The 26,732-nt window shown below is 39.7% G+C and overlaps 1 protein-coding gene across 1 annotated transcript in view; it reads right to left on the bottom strand.

The window, feature by feature from the left end:
* Nucleotides 1-26,475, bottom strand: part of HCN1 (hyperpolarization activated cyclic nucleotide gated potassium channel 1) — a 314,353-nt gene extending 287,878 nt beyond the window's left edge. Inside the window, exons 1-2 of the mRNA XM_054033158.1 lie at nt 25,978-26,475; nt 975-1,398 (exon numbers count right to left, since the gene is read on the bottom strand). Coding sequence (XP_053889133.1) covers nt 975-1,398; nt 25,978-26,336 — 783 coding nt within the window. The 5' untranslated portion in view covers nt 26,337-26,475. The remainder of the gene's footprint in view (nt 1-974; nt 1,399-25,977) is intronic.
* Between the last annotated feature and the right edge of the window lie 257 nt (nt 26,476-26,732).

The following is a 26,732-nucleotide window of genomic DNA, read 5'->3' as shown; positions in this document are numbered from 1 at the left end:
TGGAAAGGTAACCTCTGTCAAGTTGACAGATAGCATGAGATCATTTCCCAAAGTATTACTTTTGGAAGTGGGTAGGTAAGAAGGAGCTAACTCAAGATTGTGGCAATCACCATTTTTAAACAAGGTCAGTATTCAAAATATTCAACCTACACACAAGACTTCATACATTTGTATTCCAAGAGACCTGCTAGATTGGAAATGCTTTCCATTTTCACTGTCATAAGATGGAAAGTGTAACACATAGTCAAAGTTAAAACGTCCAGGATTAACACAAGAGTTTAGCTGTGCAGGTCCTATTAATTTTTATGAGCATCAAACCACAGTGAGCGTCTAGTTTGCATCTGGAAGCGAGTCTCCCAGCCTGGGTCGACAGACTTGGATTGCCTGGGGTCATGCTAGCATGATAAAAATATCTGTATAGACATTGTGGCTCAGGATCTCAAGCCTGGGGACTGGTGGGGTGGACTTGCAAGCCCAAGTTCCAGCCCAAGCTACAATGTCTACACAGCTATTTTTGGCCTGCGAGCATGAGCCCCACCAATGCAAGTCTGTCAACCTAAGCTAAGAGGCTCGTTCCCAGATGCCACGCAGACATACCCTAAATTGTTTGAAACAAATGGGGGACAGTATAAAGAAATAGTTTTACCAGACAGGATTCCAACTGACCCCTGAATTTTACAACAGAGTCTCATTCTGAGCCCCTGCTCACACACAGACTCTTCTGCCATATATACTCTACACTTCTCTATATAGAGAGAAACTGGTAACACCAGTATGTCTTCGTCATACAAACAGGCACATCAACTAGCCCTTATGTGTAAATAATCTGAATGGGCAATGAAGATGCCTTTTTCTGAGTCATAGATTTCATGATTCTCCATGCCCAGTTTATCTATAGCTCTTTAAAGAGTTCTAATTCTTCATTTTTAAAGGAATAGAATGTTAGTGAATGGATATATAAATATATGTCTTACCTCCTCCCACTGGTGTATGTATCGAATTAATCTCGAAAGACGTAATAAACGTAACAGGCTGAGGATTTTTGTAAATCTCACAATGCGAAGTGCTCTAGCCGTCTTGTAAACCTCTGAATCCATCCCTTTTTCTACAATGAGAAAAATATAATCCACTGGTATTGATGAGATGAAGTCAACCACAAACCAGCTTTTTAAGTAATTCATTTTGATGACCTTAGGATCCAGTATTATTTCAGAGCTGTCTTCATTGACAGTCCCAGTTCTAAAATTCATGATCAAGTCCAATAGAAAAACAGTGTCTGATGCCACATTGAAAATAATCCATGGTGTTGTTGTTTGTTCTGTAAAGAATGTGATTCCAACTGGTATGATGACAAGATTTCCAACCATCATTATAAGCATTATTAAGTCCCAGTAAAACCTACAAGAAATAAAAACAACAAATAGAATTATGGATGCAGTTATAAAATAAAAAACATCAATTTAATATTGAGTATCTATATTATAAGCCCTTTGGGACCAGGTTCTTGTCTTTGCAGCTGTCTGTAAAGAACCTGGCACACTGTAGGCAATATGCAAATCAGTGGCAGCTTTGCCTAAGAGAGGACTACATGATGAGACCCATATACAACATTATCTCCTCTGTGTATTTTATTTATTCTATTAAGGCTATGAGAGTTCTTTCTTTTAAGCCATTTGAAACATGCACCATCACTGTAAAGACTAATAATTATATAAAAATTACACAATCTGCCTACTAGTGATTGGCATCTGAGATAAATGCAGGATTGTGACAAGGCATTAGTTTATTCCCTCCATAGCATATCTAAAAGGTGAATATGTAATTCAGTAGATTTCCCCAGACTTCCTGTCAAAACCTATCAGTATGTTTACATAAAAAGTGCTGATGCCTGGTGTCAATCATGACTGCTTTAGCAAACTAATTAAGTTCTTTCTTGCCTTCCATTCAAATGGAAACCCAAAATCTAGCAGATAACATACTAAGTATACTCATGCCATGACTGCACTGGAAAAAAACAGTAAACCCAGAAGCAAAAATAAGTCCCAAACAACAACATCCAAATCTTCACCCATTTTTTCAACCTGAACAAAACTTTTTTGGGGTACTAAAATATTTGGACAGTAGAGCTGGGAAAAATACTTTTGGAAAATAATTTATTCACTCTAAAATGCAGCATTGGTTAACCAGAAATAATTAATGAATTTATGTGGAGTTCACCTAATATTTTCAGCCAAACTGAAAAGTTTTGGAAATGTCATAGAATCATAGAATATCAGAGTTGGGAGGGACCTCAAGAGGTCATCTAGTCCAACCCCCTGCTCAAAGCAGGACCAATTCCCAGCTAAATCATCCCAGCCAGGGCTTTGTCAAATGGAACATTTTGTTTTCATCCAACTTGAAAATTTTCCTTTCAATTTTGGGCATTTTGATGAAAAAGCAAAGTAAGATGATAATTACAAAATGGCCTGGGGACAGAGAAGAGAAGAAGGAAACCTCCCTTATAACTTTTATCCTGGTGGTTAGGGAACACAGGACACTGGAATATTCTGATATGGGTCATTCTCAATCTCTCCTGTTGAAGCTGTCCCACTTTGTCTAACTAAGTAGTCATAAGAGCAGAGACTTGGACCTCCCACATGCTAAGTGAATGCCCTGATCACTAGGCTATACAGATTCATTCTCACTCTCTTCCCCTGGCCCAATGACTACGAATTGCCACCATGAATGACAAAAGTCATTGGAACAGCTTCAACAGGAGAGATGAAGAAAGACCAGTACCTAAACATCCAATAGCCAGTAGTTTGATCATTCATCTGGGAGGTGGGAAACCCATTTTCAAATCACTTCTGTGGCTGAGATGGTAGTTGACCTGGGAGCTCGCACATCTGGGGTGAGGTCCCCAGCTAGCAGGCTGAAAGTTCTAATTGTTAGCCTTCTCCATTTTGTGAATCTAGGCCTGTTTTGATTTTGTCAAAATGCCCAAAGTCTAAATGAAAAATGTTGAGTTGGGTCAAAACAGGATGTTTTGTTTCAATTCAACTTGAAGGTTTTTTTACCTTTTGATTTGCTGAAAATTTCTAAATATTTTTGGTTCAATTAAATGTTATGATTTCTCAGAATTGACAGTGAACTGAAAAATCCATTATTCACGCAGCTGTACTGAATAGTTTTAGGTACTCCCATGTCAGAATCCCACTAGTTCCATCTTCTAGATGCCTGGTGCGTAGCATATTACTCCATACTGCAACAGAAATACCCAGAAAGGCTCTGCTGGCCATTCTACCGCCAATGTTTCTTGACCTTTAACATTTTGAGGCTGAGAATTATCCCCGATTGTGGTGTATCAGTCTCAAATCCTGAATGTTTACTGCAGAAATGGGAGTCAGGCCGGTAACCTGCCATACAGAACATGCATCCATTGGGTTTGGGATGGAAGGGCTTCAGGCTGGGACTTTAAGTAGAGGGCTGCATGACTTTTCTATGGGACACAACTCAAGGGAAGGTAGGCTTTGTGTCAAAGAGGACAGAAATTGGAAAGGAATAGTTCCACGTCTTAAGGAACATAAGAACAGCCATACTGGGTCAGATCAATGGCCCATCTAACCCAGTATCCCGGCTATGACAGTGACCAGTGCAAGATTCTCCAGAGGGAATGAACATAAGAGGACAATTTTGAGTAGTCCATCCCGTGTCATCCAGTACCAACTTGTGGCAGTTGGATAGGGACAACTGGAGCATGGGGATGTGGGACCTATCCTCCAAGAACTTATCTAATTCTTTCTTTGAACCCAGTTATACTTTTGGCCTTCACAGCATACCATGGCAACAAGTTAAACAGGTTGACCATGTGTTGTGTGAAGAAGTACTTCCTTTTGTTTGTTTTAAATTTGCTGCCTATTAATTTGGATACATTATATAGGGTCAGAAGACAAATGATCTAACTAATTATACAAAGGACTAAAATCAACTAAGCAACAGAGGGTCCTGTGGCACCTTTAAGACTAACAGAAGTATAGCAGCATAAGCTTTCGTGGGTGAATGCCCACTTCATCAGACTTAAGTTCTTTCTTGCCTTCCATCCAAATGGAAACCCAAAATCTAGCAGATAACACACTAAGTATACTCATGCCATGACTGCACTGGAAAAAAACAGTAAACCCAGAAGCAAAAATAAGACCCAAACAACAACATCCAAATCTTCAAACAACTTGCGTCTCATGAAGTGGGCATTCACCCACGAAAGCTTATGCTCCTATACTTCTGTTAGTCTTAAAGGTGCCAGAGGACCCTCTGTTGCATTTTACAGATTCAGATTAAAATGGCTACCCCTCTGATACTAAAAACAACTAGAAAGTGCACCATCGGGCAACCAGAAAGATTCCATAAGCTAAAAAATCTTTGCTCCAACAAAAGTCAAAAGAGATTAGTCTTTATTATCAAAGTATCTTTAAAATGAAATTCAAAAATTCACACAGAACAGACTCTTGCAAGTAATTCCCTCTATTTCATGCACTCTTATTTCTTTCTGGTGCATTTGAAACCTTGCTATAAACAAAGCATGAAAGCAAAACTTACAAAATGTTCCCATTTTTTCCAGACAAATTGTGGCTCCAATTTGATTAACACCTTGATAACACTGCTGGTAAGGTGCACATTCATTGGAGTAAATGCCTTACAGTCCATTATCAAAACTAGTACAAAGGATCTTGAGTTTATACAACAATAGGGTTGTTGGACATGCTAGAACTGCCGCATAGATGAGAAAGCTGTTCTACTTTCACATACAATAGTGCTATAGCTCATAATTACCATCCCTGCAATCACTTCTACAAAATTATCTCCCAAAGTGATTTAACTGCTTTGAGAGCATTTATGAACTTTGCCAAGAAATCCTGAATAATCACATAGCATAAGCACATTTATCTATGGTTCACTCCTAAACAAGCCATTGCTTGACTTCTAATTGACCTGGAAGTTTAAGAGCCACAGGAAGTAGTTATATAACTAAGACTAACCGAGCCAAACAAAATCCAGAATGCTGAATGGAGAAATTTCATCCCAGAACAATCCAATGTATAAATGGATTAATTATACGTTGTGATTATGCAGACCACTATGCTCTTCCTTGCACTGAATGTCAGCAAAAATTTATATCAAAATCAGAGTTTATAGCACAAAATAAGATAAAAAAAATCTAGACTATAGGATTGTATCAAAGTTCTGAATATTTTTTATTCCACAAAATATAATGTGATCTGATTAGTTATTAAGAAAATGGATGACTATCTCATTTTGAAAGTATTCATTTTTCCTTTAGAAAATTCTCTGGTACACTTCTGTTTGTTCTGTATTGTGTATCTTTCTCTCAGGAGAGATGGGCTGGCTAGACATGCCCCACCCCCTTGCATCTAGAGTCATAGATTCTAAGGCCAAAAGGGATCATTGTGATCATCTAGTCTGACCTCCTATATAGCACAGGCCATGAAGCTTCCCCAAAATAATCCCTAGAGCAGATCTTTTAAAAAAACATCCAATCTTGATTTTAAAATGGTCAGTGATGAAGAATCCTCCGTGACCCTTGGTAAATTGTTCCAATGGTTAATTCCTCATCATCATCATGTTCCTGTTACGCCTCTGGCGTTTAGGGTAGTGACGAAGCTCCTCCACTCCTGTCTGTTTCTGGCAGGTCTTTCAATGGTTCCCCAGCTGTGCCCATTTTTTCAGCTCGGCTTCCACAGCTCTTCACCATGTTGTTTTCGAGTGGCCTCGTTTTCGCTTGTCTTCAGATGTCCATCTTATTGCTACTCTGGTGATGGAATCAGTTTCTATCTGAAGCAGATGACCGATCCATCTCCAGCGCCTCCTAGCAATGATGGTGCTCAGATCCTCTTGGCTGCACTGTGTCAATAGATCTTGGTTTGAGATTGTTCTGGGCCAAAAGATATGGATTTTTCTGAGGCAGATTGTATGGAATGAAGACAGTTTGGACATGTCATACTTTCTCATGATTAATTATCCTAAGTCAAAAATTTACACCTTATTTACAGTCTGAATTTGTCTAGCTTCAACTTCCACTTGCTGGATCATGTCAGATGGACTTCTTCAGTTATCAAATATGTTTTTCCTGTCTAGGTACTTATAGACTGTAATCAGGTCACCCCTTAATCTTCTCTTTGTTAGATTGAGCTCCTTGAGTCTATCACCATAAACCATGCTTTCTAACCTTTGAATCTTTCTTGTGGCTCTTCTCTGAATCCTCTCCAATTTATCAACATCCTTCTTGAATTGTGGGAACTAGAACTGGACACGGTATTCTAGCAGCAATCACACCAGCATTAAATACAGAGGTAAAATAATCTCTCTACTACTATCTGAGAGTCCCCTGTGTATGCATCCCAGGATTGCATTAGCTCTTTTCGCTACAGCATCACACTGGGAGCTCATGTTCTGCTGATTATCTACCACAACCACGAAATCTTTTTCAGAATCTTTTTCTACAGCCTCTACTGCAGAACGGCAAAGGAAGTAAATAGAAAGTAATAAAGTGCATTTCCTACCGACAGTGTCAGACCATTCTACTGTTCAGGTAAGAGAGTGTATGCTCAAATGCTTCACGAGGCAGTTCTGTGAGCTGCCACTAGAACAGAGAGAGCATTTCAATTTAAAACATCTTTATTTTTTGTAAACCAAACCCTTGTCTTGAAAATTTAGAATTCCATGAATCCTATAAAGACTCTTCTGAACTTAGTACAACTATAAGCTTTTATAAGAGGAGAATTTGAGAAGAACCAGTGCTGTATCTCATTATATTTGTAGTGTAAAATTCAATTTGATTCATTATTTTGAAAACATCATAGTAGAAACAGCAGTTTGCAGGTGGTGTTCAGGGACAGGTAAATGGATGGGTGTGTTATGCCAGAAACTTCTGAAGTAAGTTCCCTCCCTCTGCTGGGGAACAACTACGACAGCTCTGCTGTTGCTTTATATCCTCGAGCTAGTGGGACAAGTCAGGATATCCCTGTGCCTAATCCAGAGTTATTTGACTTGGAACTAGGGTGTAGATAGGGTAAGGTCTAAAAGTCCAATAAGAAAAAAAAAGCATCCAAGAATTTTATGACAGTGCTTTGGGAGTATTAATATAAAGATACAGAAATATTGCAGTAAAGAGTAATTAGAGCCAAATGAACTTAAAAAATATCTGTGCTGAGTCCCAGAGGTTCTAATTTCTGAGCTTTTACATGGCACCTCAGCAATAGCCACAATGTAGTTATGGGTCTGTCAGCATTTTCTCTGGAACCCTCTTATTCAAGGTTTAAAAATTAAGTCCAGTAAAGGTCCTTTGGACCTAACTGAACATTTGTATCTCTATACCTAAAATTTCAGTTTCATTATCTGCGATTGTCAGTATTCTATATATGTTATTGTGCCTGTTAAAATATTTTATATTTATTACAGGTGGGGCTGTTAGCACTACCTATTAAGGTTGCCTTATACTTCCCCTAATAGACCCAGTTTTCAGTTGTTTATAACTTTGCCAACTTAAATATTTGGACTGCAATTTTACATGGGTGTCTGAGTCAGACTGAACTCTTTTGGTGCAACCATTTGCAAAAACAAGGGCTGGGGAAAATGCATTGTTTAGCCCATGTTAAAAAATACTAGCTATCTTTCCTCTGAAGTGCTCTAGCACACCCCTGATTTAGAGCAGGGACTTGAAATTTGATAGGGGACTAGTCTTTGAGTCACACATGTACCTTTTGCCATTCCCATGAAAATCTGTGCAAGTTACAAGTCTTTGGAAGGACAGGAAATCACCCACCACACTATAGATTTATTAGATTTTAGCAGCTAAAATCTCTGAAGATTCCATCTTCCATCCTCTCATCATTCCTAGAGGTAAGCAGGCTATGCATGCACCACCCTCACAGAATGTCTGAGCATGCTCCATCTCTTCACAGTTCTTGCATGTGACCAGATTGACACTGCACCACCCCCATACAGCAAATGAGCGTGCTCAAGGCAAGGGCTACAGGGGATAAGATGGACTTTCACTGTAACTGCTGCTCCCAGTTGCTCTGAGCCAATGTGTGGCTCGGTACTGAGACTGAGAACAGTCTGGCTCTCCTGTGTTCTCAGTGAGCCCCCCAGTTGGTACTTATGCAGCATAGAGAAAGAAACCACCTGATCTGACAGCAGATGAAAAACAACCAGACCTGGGGTGTGTGGGGAGAGGAGGAAAAGGACTAGATTGGGACTGGAAGGGGTAGGGAAGGAAAAGAGAAAAGAAAAATAAATCTAGTGACTGGGAGTTGGGGAAGGATTTGGAGTGGCTGAGAAAGACAACTGACTGGGAGCCAAGGAGGGAAATGAGTGGGGAGGGACTGAGATCACCCCAGCAACTGGGGGAGGAGAAGAAACGAACCAGCTGAACAAGGAGACTGGGAGTAGGAACCATTGTAGGGAGAAGTGAAACAGATGTATCAAAAACTCAGACTTCAGGGGAAGAACTGGGACTGGCTAGACAGCGAGACAAGCAGCCCATCACATGACAGATGTTAGTTTCATTGCCTAAAGCACTACTGGAAGTTGATCAGACACTATGGTGATGAGCGTGGTATAAAACCACATAGGGAATAAAATAAACTGTGGAGGGGGAAGGAGTAAGGGTGGCATAGACTGAGATTGGACAAGATGAACAGTACTCTCCCAGCAACGTAGCGCGTCTTCACCTGATGCATTGCAGCAGCGCCGATGTAGCACAGTAGTGAAGACAATCCCTTAGACGTGAAGCTCAGAAAGGGAGACTAGGACTGGCTGGGCAAGTAGACTGGAAACAGGATGAAGAGCCTGAAGAGTGCAGACTGGGATGGTGATAACAGTATCTCCTTTCCTTTAAACCATAATTTTCAATTCATGTTCAATGTGCGTTATTATCCGAATTTTTTAATTTTACATACATTTATCGACCCAGAAACTAAATAGCCTGACTTCTAAATCACTGGGAGTTCTAATATTTCATAGTCAAATTTTCATAAGAAAGTCACAAAATAAATTGTATGACTTTTCAGTTATGAAAGGAGTTATTTTAAATAGCAAAAAGATATAATCAGGTTATAGTTGTTATTAAAGTGTTTTCTGTTTTATTTTAATATATGAATTTTGCTTTTAATTACATCTCTCCCATTACAGATTGCTAAACCTCTTTACTTACAGTCACTCTACTCTACATTCACTGAAGATATAGTGCTTTTGACACCTCTGGAATCTACTGAAGCTTTGTTGGTTTATTTATTGCCCCAGGACATCCTAGTTAAGACAAAGAGTCAGTTTAAAATGCATGCCTACCCACTAGTGATTAAGAATTAATTAGCATTACTTAATGTCTGTACAGTGTTTTGCATTGCAAAGAAGTATATGAGCGCTATGTAGTATATTGTTCTCTACCTTATTCAACTAGCCTTGGGGAAACTGAATTTTATTTAAAATCATTTCAACTGTCACTTATTTTAGTTGTTGCAGAGACCCTGCTTATTCCAACTGAAAGGGCCATATATATTTGGGGAAGAAGTTACTCAGGTTTGTTTTTCCCTTCAGTATTCCACTGTCTTGCAGCGTGGGGAATAATGAGCGCTTCAGCAAGGCACAATGTCCTTGATGATGTTTATTTACAATCTATGATTTCTTCTTTAAGGCACTTCCAGGCTGATCTAACAGAAGTTGTCAGTGGGCTCACAACTCCAATAAGCAGAGAGGCTGCATCTCTCAATTGGGCATAGATTGGTGTGACTTAAGGCTACACAGCAATCAGAGATTTTCCTACAATCAGACTTCTCTGAATAATATAGAGTAGCAGAATATTGTGGATGTAAGACTTGTGTTAGGGTTTAGCAGGTGCAATATCTCAGAAGTATACAATGGGAATAACCTCCCTAATTTTAGGATTAGAGTCCTTGAGGCCTAAATATTTATAAGGTAAGGCCATTATAGCATTGGGTCACAGAAAGATCTTTCAGGTAGAAGATGGATTCATTATGTGGCTAAGTAAAAGGCTCTGAGGACATATAGAGCACTTACATGTGAGCAGGCATTAGGTGAGTGTAAATTCAAATATCCATTTTTACCCTCTCCCTTTTGTGCTCAGAAACTGATCACATGGTTCTTTGGCAGCTTGAATAACAAAAATTTGAGTTCGTTATCAGAGCTGAGGAAAACAAAAACATTTGTACACATTTTATTTTATGTTATCACATGGTAAAACTGGGCCTGTTGTATGCAAAACTAGGTATACAGTCAAGACCACACTAAAATGGTGTTACAACCAGGGCCAGCTCCAGGCACCAGCCCAGCAAGCAGGTGCTTGGGGTGGCCAAGGAGAAGGGGCGGCATGTCGGGCTGTTCGGCAGCAGGTCCCTCTTGGAGGGAAGCACCTGCTGCTGAATTCCTGCCGAAGAAGAAAGCGGCACGGTGTAAAAAATGAGGAAGACTTTAATATTTTGCATGCAAAGTACACTGCAGAAAACAAAGGTAAAAGATATTAAACATGTTTATATTATTTAATAATTGTATAAAAAATTCCACAAAGGTCTACATGGCAAAATATACCCAGTGCTGTGTGTGGTGTGATCCCCCTACCTATTAACAGATACATATGTAGCTGAAATGTGATATTGATGTAGAATGTGAATGAATGTAAGTAGAAGCATGATACTGTTACATCGAGTTACATGATTACTTAGCTGATTCACTTTATGTGTCTGACTTTTCTGCTCTGAGTTCCCTGTTACTCTGAATGTGTCAATAAATACAGAGAATGTAGTGTAAAAAATTTTCAGGTAATCCTTTCTGTATTATCATCTCCAGCATATTCAAATAAAAGCATCATTGAAGGGTCAAGAAACTTTTTATTGTAAACCTGGGCGTTACAAGGTTATAGTGACCAGATTTTGCATCCAATGGCACTGGAACACTTTTTATAGCCAACTAACGAAACTGTAAATCATGTGTGTTCAAAAGCAATGTGAAAAAGCACAATTCCCGTTCACACCATATGGGTGCAGCACAGCTCCAGCATTCCAAAGAACCGCGAAATAATGCTAGCTTCGTTCTGACAGCACCAGCAAACTTTTCACAGTAAAACCTGGGGATGCTGCAGCACCTGCTGCACCGCTAGTTCCCGCGCCTATGTTTGCACCTGCAAACTTTAAATAAAGGTAACATATCTATTCATTTTACCTTTTACAGACAGTGGTTGGTATTATATCTTCAATCAAGTACCACATTAGAATATACAAATTAAGATTGTTTGTTGTGCTTTCAAGGGATGGAACTTTTTGTACAGAAATATTATTTTATGTCATTCTCTGATAGCAAGGCAGTAAAGAATACTTAAGACTATACATAATACACAAAAACATACAGGAAATGACAAAGTTAAGGTTGTGTAAGCAACCTTAACTCTGCCCCCTGATTGTATCTATTATGATGCAATCTTATTAAATTATGACATATTATATTTTCAGCAGCAATCCTGCCTCATTTGGTATGTAGGGTGGACAATGTTCAGTGGCTAACAGCACTTCAATATTTAATTTTATCCTCATCTTTCAAAGCAAGACAAAAATCATCCATCCCTACACTGTATGAGTCAGAAGTTCCTATGCACTTCTCCTTCCATACCCAACTTCATTTATACAACACTGCCTTTTTCACCATCCAACATATGCATTGATTGAGATCACGAATCCTGTGCTGAAAATAGCAAATAATGTGCAATTAGAGATTGTATCATAATGGTCAGCAACCTTAAAAAAAAGTGATTTACTGTCTGAAGTGCAATCTAGATTTCTTTTAGCCTGGTTACTTATGCTGTGGTGCCTAAAATGAATCAGCCAAACTTGTCAGCTAACTTGCACAGTTATTAAGTATAGCTGATATCTATTAAATTATTCATTTACAGAAAAGATGACTTTCCAAATGAGGGTGTGCCATCAATATGTGCCTTTTTTTTTTTGCCTGTATAACCATGTAAACATATTACTATTACCCTTGCCCCTTCTCCTTAGCCTCTTGCTGTTCATTACAGTCCCTTGTTGTTCCATTTTCCTTCAGAAAAGCTCTGAAGCTTCACTGAGCTCCACACAGTAGATCTGCACAAATCCCACATGGTCCACCAGCCTGAAGCTCAGTGACTAAGCTCTTCAAGTCAGGAACAGTGTTTCATGTGTCTGTGCAGAGCCTAGTGCAATGGAGCTCCATTCCTCAATAGGTCCTTTGCAGACTACTTCAATACCAAATAATAATGGAATTTCCCTGCCTATTTTTAATAAGTGTGCAACTATTTGCTAGAAAGCAGTAAAGTGCTCTATCCTGAGAAATGTGTGCAACCAGTGAGGCTAGAGCTCATGCCTCATTTCAGATGCATATTCACATTAGCTGATACAGCAAGGCAGAACTCCTCCAGAGCTCTGCCTCTTCCAACACGTACCTTTGTCATCAGCATTGCCACAAGTCACAGTCCATGTTAATGGAAATGACATTTACTTTTTTTAAAATAAATGTATGTATCTTTGCAGTAGAACATCAAGATCCATTTATAAAAAGGAAATTTGCATTCAACTTGTATATATATGCATTGACAGTTCTCATAGAAAGTTGGCAGACCACTAGGTTATAACAAGCATGTATGCACAAAATGCATTTTAAAACCATTGTAATTGGGCTACATGAAAACTGATGTTAACTGAACCACTGAAAGGCACATTTCTGACCTACATGCTATGTCCTTGACAAACTTTGTTTCTCTCCTGTCCCATTCACACAACAGAAATATTCAAAATAATGTCACACAAAAAGGTGTAATTACACAAAATGGAAAAGAAATCACTCTACAGCTGAGAAGAAATATGCCAATTTTCAGGGTGAGAGGCAGAAGATTGATAGAGTTCTAAGTATCTAAAAAGAATCCTCACAAATGAAAACTTGTTCAACATTAACTACATGCTCCACCTATAAATATTTATCAATATATATAAAATCAAAACCAATACAATATAAAGAGAATTTAAAAATCTACTTCACCAGCAAGATTTATATTTTGGTTGAATGTTTTATTCTCCACTATCCACTATGAAGTGTCATAGTACAGAAATTCTTTCTGATCTTTGAGAGTTCAGACAAAGTATTTCCTATTCTTAAATGACTCTGCACAGCACCAGTACTTGCTCTTCACATCATCCACCCAAAGTATGGGTTAAAGGTGACAAAGGAAAGTGTTTGCCTGCAAGTAAAGTTGCCTATAGCTGTAACCACTGATAAGCTGCTAGAAGTAGCACTCATAGAAGCTTCAATGACAGACTTATGATCTGAAAATATAATCATGAAAAGTAAAAGGAAAATTATTTCTAACAGTTAAAACTATTATTGTTTTGATAAACTAGAAGGAACCTTCTAACTTACTGGGTTGAAAAAACACTTGAGTCAAAGTCTATTTTCACTTTTCAGCCAGGTTCACTTTAAATTCAGTTGACTAAATATAATGAACATGGATCTTTCTTTCAGCAGAAGAGATTTTATTTGAGAGATTTGGGAAAACATTTTTAGTCAGATGTTAATGTTCCTTAAGAAAGATAGGTTTAAGTTTTTAAAAGAAGAAATGTTAATTTGCTTTAGTCCATATAGTATATAGACTGTCAGTTATGAACAATTCAAACAGACTGGCTGGCATTTACGCTGAATCCCAATATTAACTAGAACATCCAATTAGACAATATATTTTATCCTTGGCTACGAAGTTATCAGTTATATGTAACCTCTATATCGTAAATATAAGTATTAATTAACGTTGTAATAGAGTCTACAGGCCTCGGCTCTATAAGATAATTAGCTTAGCCAAAAAAGACCCCAGGCCTAAGGAAAGACTTGACAAAAGCAACTACCCAGTAAGTGACCCTAGAATGATTGTAAGCTGTCACAAGAGTGCAATGACCCTGTATCTCAAGATGTCATGAGACAGAATGCTGCATTAAGTGTTTTATACTGCTGGTATTTAGGAGCTATGTTCTGTAATGTACCAGTTAAAGCCAGTTAGAGTATTCTGGGGATTTTTGCAGACATAGGGTATTAGTAATATGATAACCACAAGTCTTTATGGTGATTGAATAATGTAAATGTTAATAAGTGTAAGGGGAATTAACAAGTTAGCCTATGAAAAGTGGGGCGCCCTAAATTTAGTTGGGTGTGGAAGTGTAGATAAGGAAAAGGGGTTGAAACCTACATAAATATGTATGAACCTCAGTGGGCATCAATGTACCATTATAAAAGTTGTATCTCAGCCTGTGTACCTTGGAACACACCACGGTGACACCCACTGGTCATGATTAGGACCATGAAGATGAGGAGGAGGATGACTGACACTATGTGGTTCCACCGCATGAGAGGTGAGTAATGACAGCTGTAGGGCTAAACTCTTTGTACATTCTCTGTCGCTCTACTGTGATATTGTTTATCCGCCCTGTGGATGTGTTAATAAAGAGACTAATGGTAAATCGCAATTGTGTCTCATGTGCTCCTCGTGTCTCTCATTCTAATAACATTGATAATAATCTTCCTGATACTGTGTAGCCATTTAGGAGACTGAACCTTTATTGACTACTGTGGTCTAAGAAATCAAACAATGATCAATACACCAATTCAACAATGCTGGAGGTAAGGGAAAATACAGGGGAAGCCGAGGGGATTAAATGTTATGCTAATGTGCCAAAAAGAGAATTTAAACAACAAACACAAAATCCATTCAGATTATTGAAAGAAGGACACACTTTGAAAAGTTAATGTTAGCTTGGAAAACACAGCGTGTGCAAGTATGTAATCCGACCAACAGTGAATATGAAACTGATTCAGATTCATTTCAGACAATGCATGGGACTATGGAGTAAAATTATCAAAAGTCACCTAAGTGATTTGAGAGTGTAAGTCCCACATCACTTAGGAGCCCAAGGGATGTGACTCTTCTAGTACATTAAACTTTTGTTCTTAATATTTTATTCTGTTCTTAGAATAGCTACAGTAAAAAAATCCATCCCTCACCTCAGATGTACACAGGTGCTCACCGCCACCATTTTTAGACTGATGAATAATAGATTAGTAGACCATAAAAAAGGCAGTAGAACACACATCTGAGTTACTTTTCTAACTCCACTAAGCACCTATAATACAAAGTGATAAACAGACACTGGATAGTCACTGAGAGAATACATACAATTAAAATCCTATATTGGTCTTGGAGGCCCCTAAATCAGGTTATTTATCTCTGAATTATCCCACATGCAACCTCTATTGTTTAATAAGTCTCTGGCTCATAAAGTTTTTCATATTTTTCACCCCTTCTTAAAACAGAAATACTCTGGAAGATCACTGCCCTACCTTGATCTTTGCAGCAACTATACTGCTTGGATTTATTAAAGATATGTGTAGGCTGGTGGGCCTGATCACCAGCCCAGGCATAAAAGTTAGCCACACCCAGTTCAGTCTATAGCCCTTACCTTAGAGCCATGTTTAGTCAACACAAATAAACAAAAAACCACCATAAAGTAATAGTCCTGTTCCCAACCGAGATTATGAGGACCTTGGACAGTTTAACAGTCAGGAACTCCCCCCAGCCCAGACATGTCCACATGGTCTGCTGGCCCTTTTTTAGTCTTCTGCCACAGCTACAGGACAGAGTACTCTCATCTATCTTCTGGTCCAACTTCCCTCATATGCACAGCCCTAGCTGGGAATCATCTACCCCAATCACTTGATGCTGTCCAGATAGGTTGGATGATTCCCAGTACCTGCCTGCTGAGCTCCTCTCCAGAACTGGCCCTAAAAGTGGCAGACCACCCTGTTATAATGTGATTAAAATGGATTTTTTGCTTTAATGTGACAGGTGTGCATACTTGGTTATATTCCCCAATTTTCATAGAATCATAGACTCACAGGACTGGAAGGGACCTCAAGAGGTCATCTAACCCAGTCCCCTGCACCCATGGCAGGACTAAGTATTTTCTAGTATTGTCTAGCCTGCTCTTAAAAACCTCCAATGATGGAGATTCCACAATTTATTCCAGTGCTTAACCACCCTGACTCTTAGGAAGTTTTGCCTAATGTCCATCCTAAACTGCTCTTGCTGAAATTAAGCATATTGCTTCTTGTCCTATGCTCAGAAGTTAAGGAGAATACATTTTCTCCCTCCTTCTTGTAACAACCTTTTATGTACTTGAAAACTGCTACCATGTTCCCTCTCAGTTTTCTCTTCTCCATACTAAACAAGCCCAATTTTTTCAATCTTCCCTCATAGGTCATGTTTTCTAGACCTTTTAATCATTTTTGTTGCTCTTCTCTGGATTTTCTCCAATTTGTCCACATCTTTCCTGAAATATGGTGCCCAGAACTGGACACAATACTCCAGTTGAGCCATATCAGCGCGGAGTGCAGCAGAAGAATTATTTCTCATGTCTTGTTTACAACACTCCTGCTAATACCTCCCAGAATGATGTTTGCTTCTTCTCCTCTTTTTTTTTTTTTTTTTTTTTTTTTTTTGGCAACAGTGTAAAATGCTGACTCATATTTAGCTTGTGATCCACTATGACCTCCAGGACCCTTTCTGCAATACTCCTTCCTAGGCAGTCATTTCCCATCTTGTATGTGTGGAACTGATTGTTCCTTCCTAAGTGGAGTATTTTGCATTTGTCCTTATTGAATTTCATCCTTCAGAATTACTTCAGACCATTTCTCCAGTTTGTCCAGATCACTTTGAATTTTAATCCAGTCCTCCAGAGCACTTGCAACCCCTCCCTACTTGGTATCATCCGCAAATGTTATAAGTATATAAGTGCCATTATCTATATCATTGATGAAGACATTGAACAGAACAGTACCCAGAACTGATCCCTGCAGGGCCCCACTTGATATGCCCTTCCAGCTTGACTGTGAACCACTGATAACAACTCTCTGGGAATGGTTTTCCAATCACTTATGCACCCACCTTATAGTAGCTCCATCTAGTAATTCCCTGGCTTGTTTATGAAAAGGTCATACAAGACAGTATCAAAACCCTTACTAAAGTCAAGATATACCACATCTACCACTTCCCCCCTGTCCACAAGGCTTGTTACTCTGTCAAAGAAAGCTATTAGGTTGGTTTGACCTGATTTGTTCTTGACAAATCCATGCTCACTGTTACTTATCACTTTATTATCTTCTAGGTGTTTGGAAATTGATTGCTTAATTATTTGTTCCATTATCTTCCTGGGTACTGAAATTTTGTATCTGTTCTGTTATTTCTTCTCCTTGGTGCAGGATTTTATGTTTATTACTGCAAAATCTCCTCATATTGCCCACAACTCTGACTACTCTAACTTTCTTTAGGTCACTTGTCTATGGTCCCAATACACAAAAGTATTTAGGCTCCTGATTTCCATTGAAATCAGCCAGACATACAAGTGTAGAGAGGCACCTTTGTGGATTTTTATTAGTTTGAGAGGAGGGACACTGTCATCAAAAAGCCTCTGAAATCCAGAGGAAGTGTCACAACTCGAAGATTGACAAACTCTTTACTATGGTGATAGAAGCAAATCTGTAGGTTATCAGTATATTATGTACCAGATTTGAGCTTCAGGCCCCAGTCTCGCAAACACAGGCATGCTTAACTCTCGTGGAACTATTCACATGCTTTAAATTAAGCATATGCATACATTTTGGCAGGAGTGGAGCCTAAAGTTATAGTAAAAAAAGAAAAAACACTCAAAAGGCAACAAGCCACATTTTTCTTTAAATCGGTTTGCCTTCAATGAGGTTGTACATGTGTAATTTAAAGCAGAAGTTGATCCATGGTATTTAGTATGATATTGTTAAAGAATATTTGCAATGCTTGCTTTCCATTTTTCCTCTTTTGATAGATAAAGGGAGAAAATTGCAAAAAAACAGATTCATTCCAAACACTATCAAACTTAACTCTAAAATTGTTGTGACATTATCTGATAAACTATGACCATGTAGATCATTTTTGCTACCACTGTTATATAATTGCAACAAATCTTGTACAAAGGTCAAATAACATGTCTATGGAAAAGTTATGCTTTGCTGAATATAATTATGATATTTGTATGCATGTATCATTTTTGTATTTGAAGTTATGAGTATTGGATCTATACCTGTATTTCTAAATGTTTGCTCCTGGGGTAAGACCCACAAGGTAATTAGCCAGCACATCTTGGAGGGACTATTCAAATTGAGTGGCTCACCAAAAGAACATCTAACTCACAATGGAAGATGCCCACCTACCCTGAATGGACTTTCCTGTGAATGTGCTATTTGAGGTATAGGTAATGGTTCCTACTATAACTAAGCAGAATCAGGCATGGACACGTGACTTGCCCATGTGACTACAAACACCATCTTGTTGCTGTCATTTTCCACAGTGAGAACAATGGGTTTCCCGCCACATGGGAGAAGCTATAAAAGGCACTGGAAAATCTCCATTTTGCCTCTTTCCTGCTCAAACCTCTGGACTATGGATTTATACTAATGGGTGCATTCTAACCAAGCAGTCAAGGACCTCCAATGATTTGGAAGCAACCAGAGACTTGACATAAGCCAGCAGTTTATTCCATCACTGCTACAAGCCTGATCTAAGAACTTTGCAATTATTATATGTATTTGATTCCTTTAACCAATTTTAACTCTCACCTTTCTTTCTTTCTTTTTATAAATAAACCTTTAGATTTTAAATTCTAAAGGATTGGCAACAGCGTGATTTTTGGGTAAGATCTGAGTTGTATATTGACCTGGGGGTGTGGCTGGTCCTTTGGGATCAGAACCACCTTTTAGTTGATTACATTGGTTTTAAAGAACCACTCATCTCTAAGTCTAGTGTTTTTGTTGGTGATACAAGAACTGGAATGCCTAAGGAAACTGCTGTTCTGACTTCACCAGTGTGGTGAAATAGAAGTTTACTTTTGTTGATGGTTTGGTATATCTCATGGGAGAATAACCTCAAGTTTTTGGGTATATCTGCCCTATTCCTCAGCAATTTGTCCTGAATTTGGTATTCTCAGTTGTGACCCATGGAAGCATGGTGACAATTGTCTATAATTAAACTCTTTTACTGCTTTGACCATTTCTAATCTCATATTCAAAGGAACCTGTCTTATTTCAGCATTTACCTATTCAAGACAAAACAAGCTACATGGCATAACAAGTATCACTTATTCGTGATATTTTTTCATATTTGGAAAATATGTTGATTTGACACAGCAGTGTGTTGAAATCTGTTAAGATATCAATCAACAACTTACTGAAAAACATACTTCATTGTATAAGATTTCTATATAACAGAGTGGAAGGGCCAAATTCTGCTTTCAGTTACACAGCTACAACCCCTACTGAGGGAATTTCACCAGTGTAACTGAGACCAGAATTTGGCCTCAGTTATTTTATTCTGCAGACTGATGGAAAGTATTTCTGTGGAAATGAAATAAACATGTTCCAAAAACAGGTCTATTCTGGCTTTGTACTAAGTTGCACCATGAACAAAAGCAGTAACATTAGGAGTTTAGGGGGGAAAGGGTCTATTTCAAAATATCATGCAACTTGCTTGAATTTCTGTATTCTGACTACCAACACTCTATTCACGTACAATTTTTGTGAAAGCTAAATGACAGTGTCCTTCAAATACCACTGACATTGACTCCAGCTGATACCGTTTTTGGTTATTAACATACCTTGCTATATGTCTAGAATGAGCCCTCCAATAATTAGAACTGAATACTCTAATTTTTAAAATTAAATCAAGCCTCTGGGAAAGAACCAAGGAAATAGATGGCTAAAGGCCTTTCAAACAATTAACAAGCACTGCACTGTACGGTTAGAAATGAAATGTTACAAACTAGGTTAAGAGTTTCTTCTCTTAAAAATGTCATGTTGATAGAAAGGTAGGGGGCTCTCGCACATACAGGTGAAAGCACAAGGAGACAGCACATTGCTTGAGGAATTCATACTTCAGCAAACTAAGTGAATTTTCACTATTGTTTGTACATTTATATTTTATAAAAATAATACTTTGCATTTATATCGTGCCTTCCATCTGAGACACTCAAAATAACTTTACAAACATTAATTAAGCCTCACAATATTCAATATTCCTCTTAGGTAAGTAGGTATTATTTCTGAGTATCTTGAGACACCTAGCTATCTCACACTGGACTCTCAGAACAGAGACATTCAAAATTAGAAGTCATTTTAGTTTGCCAAAGTAAGTTATGGGTGAAGCTGGGAATAAACCCAACAACCTTGGCTCTCAGTTCTGTACTCTAATCACTGTGTCATGCATACACCACGCAATACACTAACTTCAAATTCCTCCAAATGGGTCACTCCAGAAATACCTTTATAAAATGACAAACAAGGACAGAGCTCTGCTGAAGTGGATGCCAATGCTGCCTAGGATAATTGGCCAACAAAAAGGTTGCAAAATACAGTGACTGGCAGCTCATAAGAACAGTTTTCTCCTTGCTAATGTAACCTGTATCTTCTTGTCCAACTCCAAATATCATGCTGATCTCACAACATATACGTTTCAAAATAAAATAAAATAAAGAACTTTATATCATTGAAGTACAAACAAATCAGTAAATAGTATAGGAAGCAAAGGTGAAAAATTACCATGATATGATTAATCATCATGCACAAAATTTTAAAGACTCAAAAATGCCCAAGAAGCACCATGTTCTAGAGGCACAAGTGAACACAGTACACATACATATATTTGTTTGGAATGTGCAGAGACTAGCTGAATACTAAAAGGTGAACATTTCTTATGAAGAACAAGAACTGATGTGCCCTTCCTTTGGGTGCTACAGAATTTATGGGAAAATTCTAAGTTAAACTGAAAGTAGTTTGAAAAAATGAGAGTTTGGATTTTTTTGCTAAGTGTATTGAGTTCTCTTTCCCGCTGTGACTAGATATATTGCTGCATCTAAATTAACTTTCTTAGAATTTGTTTGTAAATTAGAAATACTGACCTGCCTGTAAAAAGATGAGGAAAAAATGCTAAAGAAAATTGCATATTTTAATTCTGAGATGCAATGTAATGAATGTATTATTATACTAGAGTACAACAACACTCTAGTGAAATACTGGAAATGCACTTGGGCTGAGACCATGCATTTTAATGCTACACTATCTTCAGCCATAAAGATAACATATCAGTAAAATGAAATGATTTCTTTAAATAAATGAAGGCATAGTCCTTCCCAGAGCATTAGGGTGTACAGAGGGTGTGGGCCTACTGCAGTAACCTTAATCAGGGAAGCATGCTTTCACTTGCATGTCTGATCAGCTCTGCTTGATGATGGTGAGAGGACTAGGGGGGCAAGAAACCATGTCGCTCATCCCACTGGGATACTATCGATGCACCTAAATTTTAACAAAAGTATTTGTAACTGGTATTTAGATGTCTAAAATAAATATTGATGACTAACTTTAGTTAGTCAAGTTGGATAATTGAGCATTAAACAAACAAATCATATAGTGACTGCCATTAGTGAGGCATTATGCAAATTAAAATAATAGTCATCTAGTCCATCCCTCCTCCATGAAGACAAAGTTTTAGACCCTACATTACACTTCCTATTGCTTTGTCCAATCTACTTTCAAATGTCAGAAATGATGGAGCATCTGGTACTTCACTTGGGAATCTATTTCAAAGCTTAGTAGACCTTATTGCCAGGAAGTATTCCCTGATATTGATTAAATGCTTCCGTGAACTGAGTTAAGGTTGCAATTTTGTCATGTCAGCTGTTAGCTAATGTAGTAGTATAGTTCTGTGGATTGCAGTGGAGCCAAAACTGGGACTAAGGCACCTTTGTGGATCTGGGTAGATGCAATATAAATAAAAACCACTATTGCTTAATTGCTGAAGTTTTAGAACTGGCTTTATTTTTTTCTTCTTCAGGCATCATAAAAGGAGGAGGAGGATTTGAACTCCTAACATAGAAGATTTCAGCACAGGGATTCTGACAATTAAAACTGTCAAGAGTTGAATGCCATTTTTGTAAAGCAGAATATCCACCCTTCTAAATCTTAAGGTTTTTTCTCTTTTGTTTCCTAATTCACTTTTGTATATATACTGCCTGATATTATAGAATATATGCACAATTGCATAGATTCTATGAAGATGTGAGCTGATTTGTGAGTCTGTCATGTATAAAAGAAAGATTTCATAGGGCTTGACCCTGAGACCCTAACACAAATGATCAGTCCCAATTAAGTTAATAGGACTACTGATGTACCTAAATGTTGCAGGGTTGAGTAATTAGGGGCAAGCACCCAATTGAAAATCAGCCATATAAAATATCCCTAATAGAGGAAGTAGATAATGAATAAGTCACACTACTTCAAGGTTAGCCATTAATTACAATAATGAGCATGTGATCAAATTATTAAAACATATACAAAAATAAGTGAGTCATTCAGAGCAACTCAAATATCTCCTTATCGGTGTTCTATTTCACAGCATGTTTGATAGATTAAGGGCCCAATACTGCGACTATCTTTTACATGGGTAGCCCTTACACATGTGAGCAGGCCCATTGATTTCAATGGATCACACTCTACATCCCACAGAAGACACTCAGCATTTTAATAAACACCCTGTAACAAAAACAATTGTATGAGTTACAACAGTGTGTTTATCACAGTCAAAAGGAAATCTTATCCAGGGTTACAGATTCAGTAATCACCGGTAGATTGTGAAGAGATAAATGGAGGCATTCTACAGAGTTTCTGACATGTATTTAGTACAGAGCTTACATAATGGTTTGCTAATTAGACATTAAACCCCAGAAGATGGAGTTGTTCTCTTGCAAGAGACTACTGGAAACAAATGATCCCTTTACGGGGAAACTACGTAATACTTATGGAACTTCTTTCCCCAAAAGCATACATATCTAATGGAGAACACAGTCTTCTCTGCAGCATAGACAAGCTAATGCTTCCAGAAAACATGGTGCTAAACACAGCAACAATTTTAGTAACTGAATCAAATTACTGAGTTTTTACATATTATGCAATGAGCTTTCCACACTACTGTTCATACCATTTTTTTTAAAGTCAGTCCTTATTGTGTTAGATTACCATCAGTATACTTGTCATCTATTTCATCTGAGTCTATCAGATAAAATGTTCTACCTGTAAGGCAGAAATCTATTTAATTCATAAACTAATATCGCATAAAATATTATTCTACTGTATATATCATTTAAGAGTCCAATTCTGCAACTACGTATACTCCTGAATAACTTTAATCACAGGAGTAGTCCACTTGATTTTAATGGGAATACTCACATGAGTAAAGTTACTCATGTTCTACATTTGCCTAAAATTCGAGACTCTGCCACCATTACTCACTTCAGTTTGAACTGTGAGCCTGGCTGCCCACTCATGCAGGGAAACAAGGGGGCATAATGAACCTCCTTAATTGCCTGTGCATGCTATCCACATCACCAGACCCTGTGCAGGCTGCTACATTCCCTTCCGAGGCAGGAAGGGCGTGGGTGGACAAGTGGGGAATAGGTGGAGCTTGACTCCCCGCTCCACTCTCCACATGCACCTGCCAGTGCAGCTGAGCTAGCATGGAAAGGGGAAAAAAACTATTCCAAGAAAAGAGCTAATGCAGCTTACTTCCCCTAGGGATCAAGGACAAAGCAAGGATTGAAGCGTGACTCTGAGAGTCACAATTTAGTGACTGCTCTGCTCCTCTCATAGCTGTGCTGACCTTTACTTGGGCTTGAATGCAAGGTTCCAGTACATCCCATTGAGTGATACATCACTCTGCAAATAGTCCCTTTGGAACCAAGGATTTAATAAGAATCTCTCTTTCATTTCTTTTGAAAAATGTACTATTTAACCTACTTCTTTCTTTAACAGAACAGTGTAACTATTTGATTTAAACAGGTGTATCCCTTTCTATGACAGTCACTCACTATTCTATGTATATGAAGAGACTGATGAATTGCTTACTTACACTATCAACCCTTTTAAGCACATTTATTATTTCAGAAAGTACTACTATAATTGCAATTAATAAATTGTACAAAGGCATCCAACCAATTCTTATGAAGTAGTAAAACAACTAATTCTTCACAAGAATTGATTTTTAATATAAATACAGTTCTCCCTATATGTTTATTATTGTACCTTTTGGAAATACATTTTTATTTTAATTGTATATTTTGATGTTTGAAAGCGAATCAAAATATTTTGGCATTAACCTTCTAATTGAATATTACATTTACCGTTTTAACTATAAAAAGTCATATTGCACTTTAATTTTTTGAAAAAAATGTATGTGCAGTTAAAGTCTATAATATACTTAAATCATAAGCAAATTTTGTATAGTATTTGAAAAAATAGAAATAAATAAGTGATTTCTGAGTTCCTTTGAAGCATGAACTCCAATATATTCCTGGCATAATACGATAATGTGACACTATGTGAAACAAAATAAGCTTTTCCTGGTGTGGGAAAGGTCATTTCCCCCTCTCTGAGGATACTACAGAACCTTTTTAGCTTTATATTACCTGACAGACCTCATGAATTTGGAAATGCTTTCAAACCAACTATTAATGGATTAAATTGAAAAGGTCATCGATTCTTAACATTGTCTGCTTCTTCGGCATCTTTTGTGCCCTTTCTGTGCACAATTATATTTTCTACGGTATATATGGACATTGACATACTTCATATTCTAGGAAACCCAAGGGCAGGGATTCCAAGGTTATGCTTAGCATTGGCCCGGGATTTTCAGTAACCATATCATTCAGCACCACGGCTAGCTCCCACTTAGGGGCCGGGTAGAAATTCTCCCTGTTTTCCTTCTCCCCAGTACACAACGTTATAGCTCAAGGTGGGAGCGCTCTCTAGATGACTTTCAAGCTCCAGGTAAATTAAATAGGAACAAACCTCTTTCTGTGCAAAAAAAATCATTAAGCAAACCTCCATTCCCCCTCCGTCCACCCAGTCCTTGTTCAAGTCCATGCATTTTATTCACATGGATATATAACCTTTAAACATTTCTGAACAGCTCACGCCGTGCGTTCAGCATCAAATAGCAAAGCTCGAACAGCGAGTTCTCACTCTAAAATAACGTGACAAGGGATGTCTGTCTCAAGTGTTTGCAACCTTCGCACAATGAACCGACTGGCAAAAAGTACCCTCCAGCTTGACTGTTTTCGCACCAACTCTCGTCTTGAGCTTTGCCTCTCTACCTTGCCTGTTTCCTTCTTCTCCCCGTGAAGCTGTATATTACATAGATTTGGGACCGGAAGAGACCCCCCCCCCCCGCCAAAGTTGTAATCACAGACTCGTAGCCAAGGTCGTCGGGCGTTTTTGGAAACACTTCTCCCCCCCTCCCTCCTCGGGGACTCGGAAGCCAGCGCTGGGTTTCAGGTCCTGCCCTTGCACAGCCCGGCGGGGCTTCGGTGCTGGCCATGGCACCGGCTTCCTACGGCGTCTGAAGACAAGAGATGCCAGATGCCGCCCCAGGCTATCCCGAGCCTCAGAGCCACACGCGGGACCATGCCGCCTGCCCCCAGGCAGCTCCTTTCCACTGCCCCCCAACGCCTTTCCTCCCAGAGAAAGTCCCCAGCGCACGGCCATTAGACACGCTGCAGGGTGCGCACAATGGGGGACTGGCGTGACCCGGGGCGCGCTACAAACGGCGGCGCTCTGCACGGCTGGCTGCACTTTATTTGCCAAAGTTTGTCCACGCGCTGCCTGGTGGGGGCCCCTTCCCTGTTCAGAGGGGAGCCGCCACGCTGAAGCGGAGGGGCGGGGGTCCCTGAGTGCAGAAGGCACCTGTGAGCCGCCGGTGTACCGGCCCTCGCCCCGGGGCAGCCGGGCGGGTCTTTCCCCGGGGAGCGCGCGGGGGCCCGGACTCACCTGAAGTCGCTGTAGGGGTGTATGATCCAGAACCCCGCAGTTTTAACCCTTTCCTGCTCCTTCTCCACCGCCTTCTGGCTGCCGAACATGCGGAGGGAGAATTTGTTGACCCCGGGCTGCAGCATGGAGGTGAACTGGCGCTGCATGAAGCCATACTGCCGCCCGGCGCCCTCGGCCTCCTCCAAGCCCACCCCGGGCTCCTCGCAGCCGCTGCCGCCGTCCACTTTGAAGCACACCGAGTTGCCGTGCTCCTTCCCGCCGCCCGGGCTGCCCAGCGCCGGCTTCGCCTGCAAGGCGTTGGCGCTGCTGTTGCCATCGTCCCGACTGCCGGGCGAGGAGCTCGGCTTGCCCGCCTCCATGCTGTGCGGGGAGCGCTCTCCAGCCTGGCCCGGGCTCCTGCGGCACTGGGAGTCCGGGGCAGCGCAGCCAGCGGGCCGGCCGCCTCCCTCCCTGCCGCCGCCGGTGCCCTTCAGCAGCTCAGCCCCTCTGCTGCTCCTGGCATTGCGAGCCCAGCCGGCACTGACACGCCGGGGACAGAGGGAGGGAAGCCGCGGCGCTCGCACAGCTCCTTTCGCCTGCCCTCTGCTGGCGGCAACGCCGTACCGCGCTCTGCTCGGCCGCCCGCTTCCCTTGGCCTGACATTGAGCGCCCCGCAGTCCTTGAGGGGCTCGGGAGCTGGGAGGGGGAGACGGCAGCGGAAGGGCGTGTGTGGGAGACAGGGAGGGCGAGAGAGAGACTCTGTGTGTGTGTGTGCG

The sequence above is a fragment of the Malaclemys terrapin genome, chromosome 6 (assembly GCF_027887155.1).
Source record: "Malaclemys terrapin pileata isolate rMalTer1 chromosome 6, rMalTer1.hap1, whole genome shotgun sequence".
Classification (NCBI taxonomy): domain Eukaryota; kingdom Metazoa; phylum Chordata; order Testudines; family Emydidae; genus Malaclemys; species Malaclemys terrapin.
The sequence above is the reverse complement of the archived record's forward strand: the minus strand, read 5'-3'. Positions and strand labels throughout refer to the sequence as shown.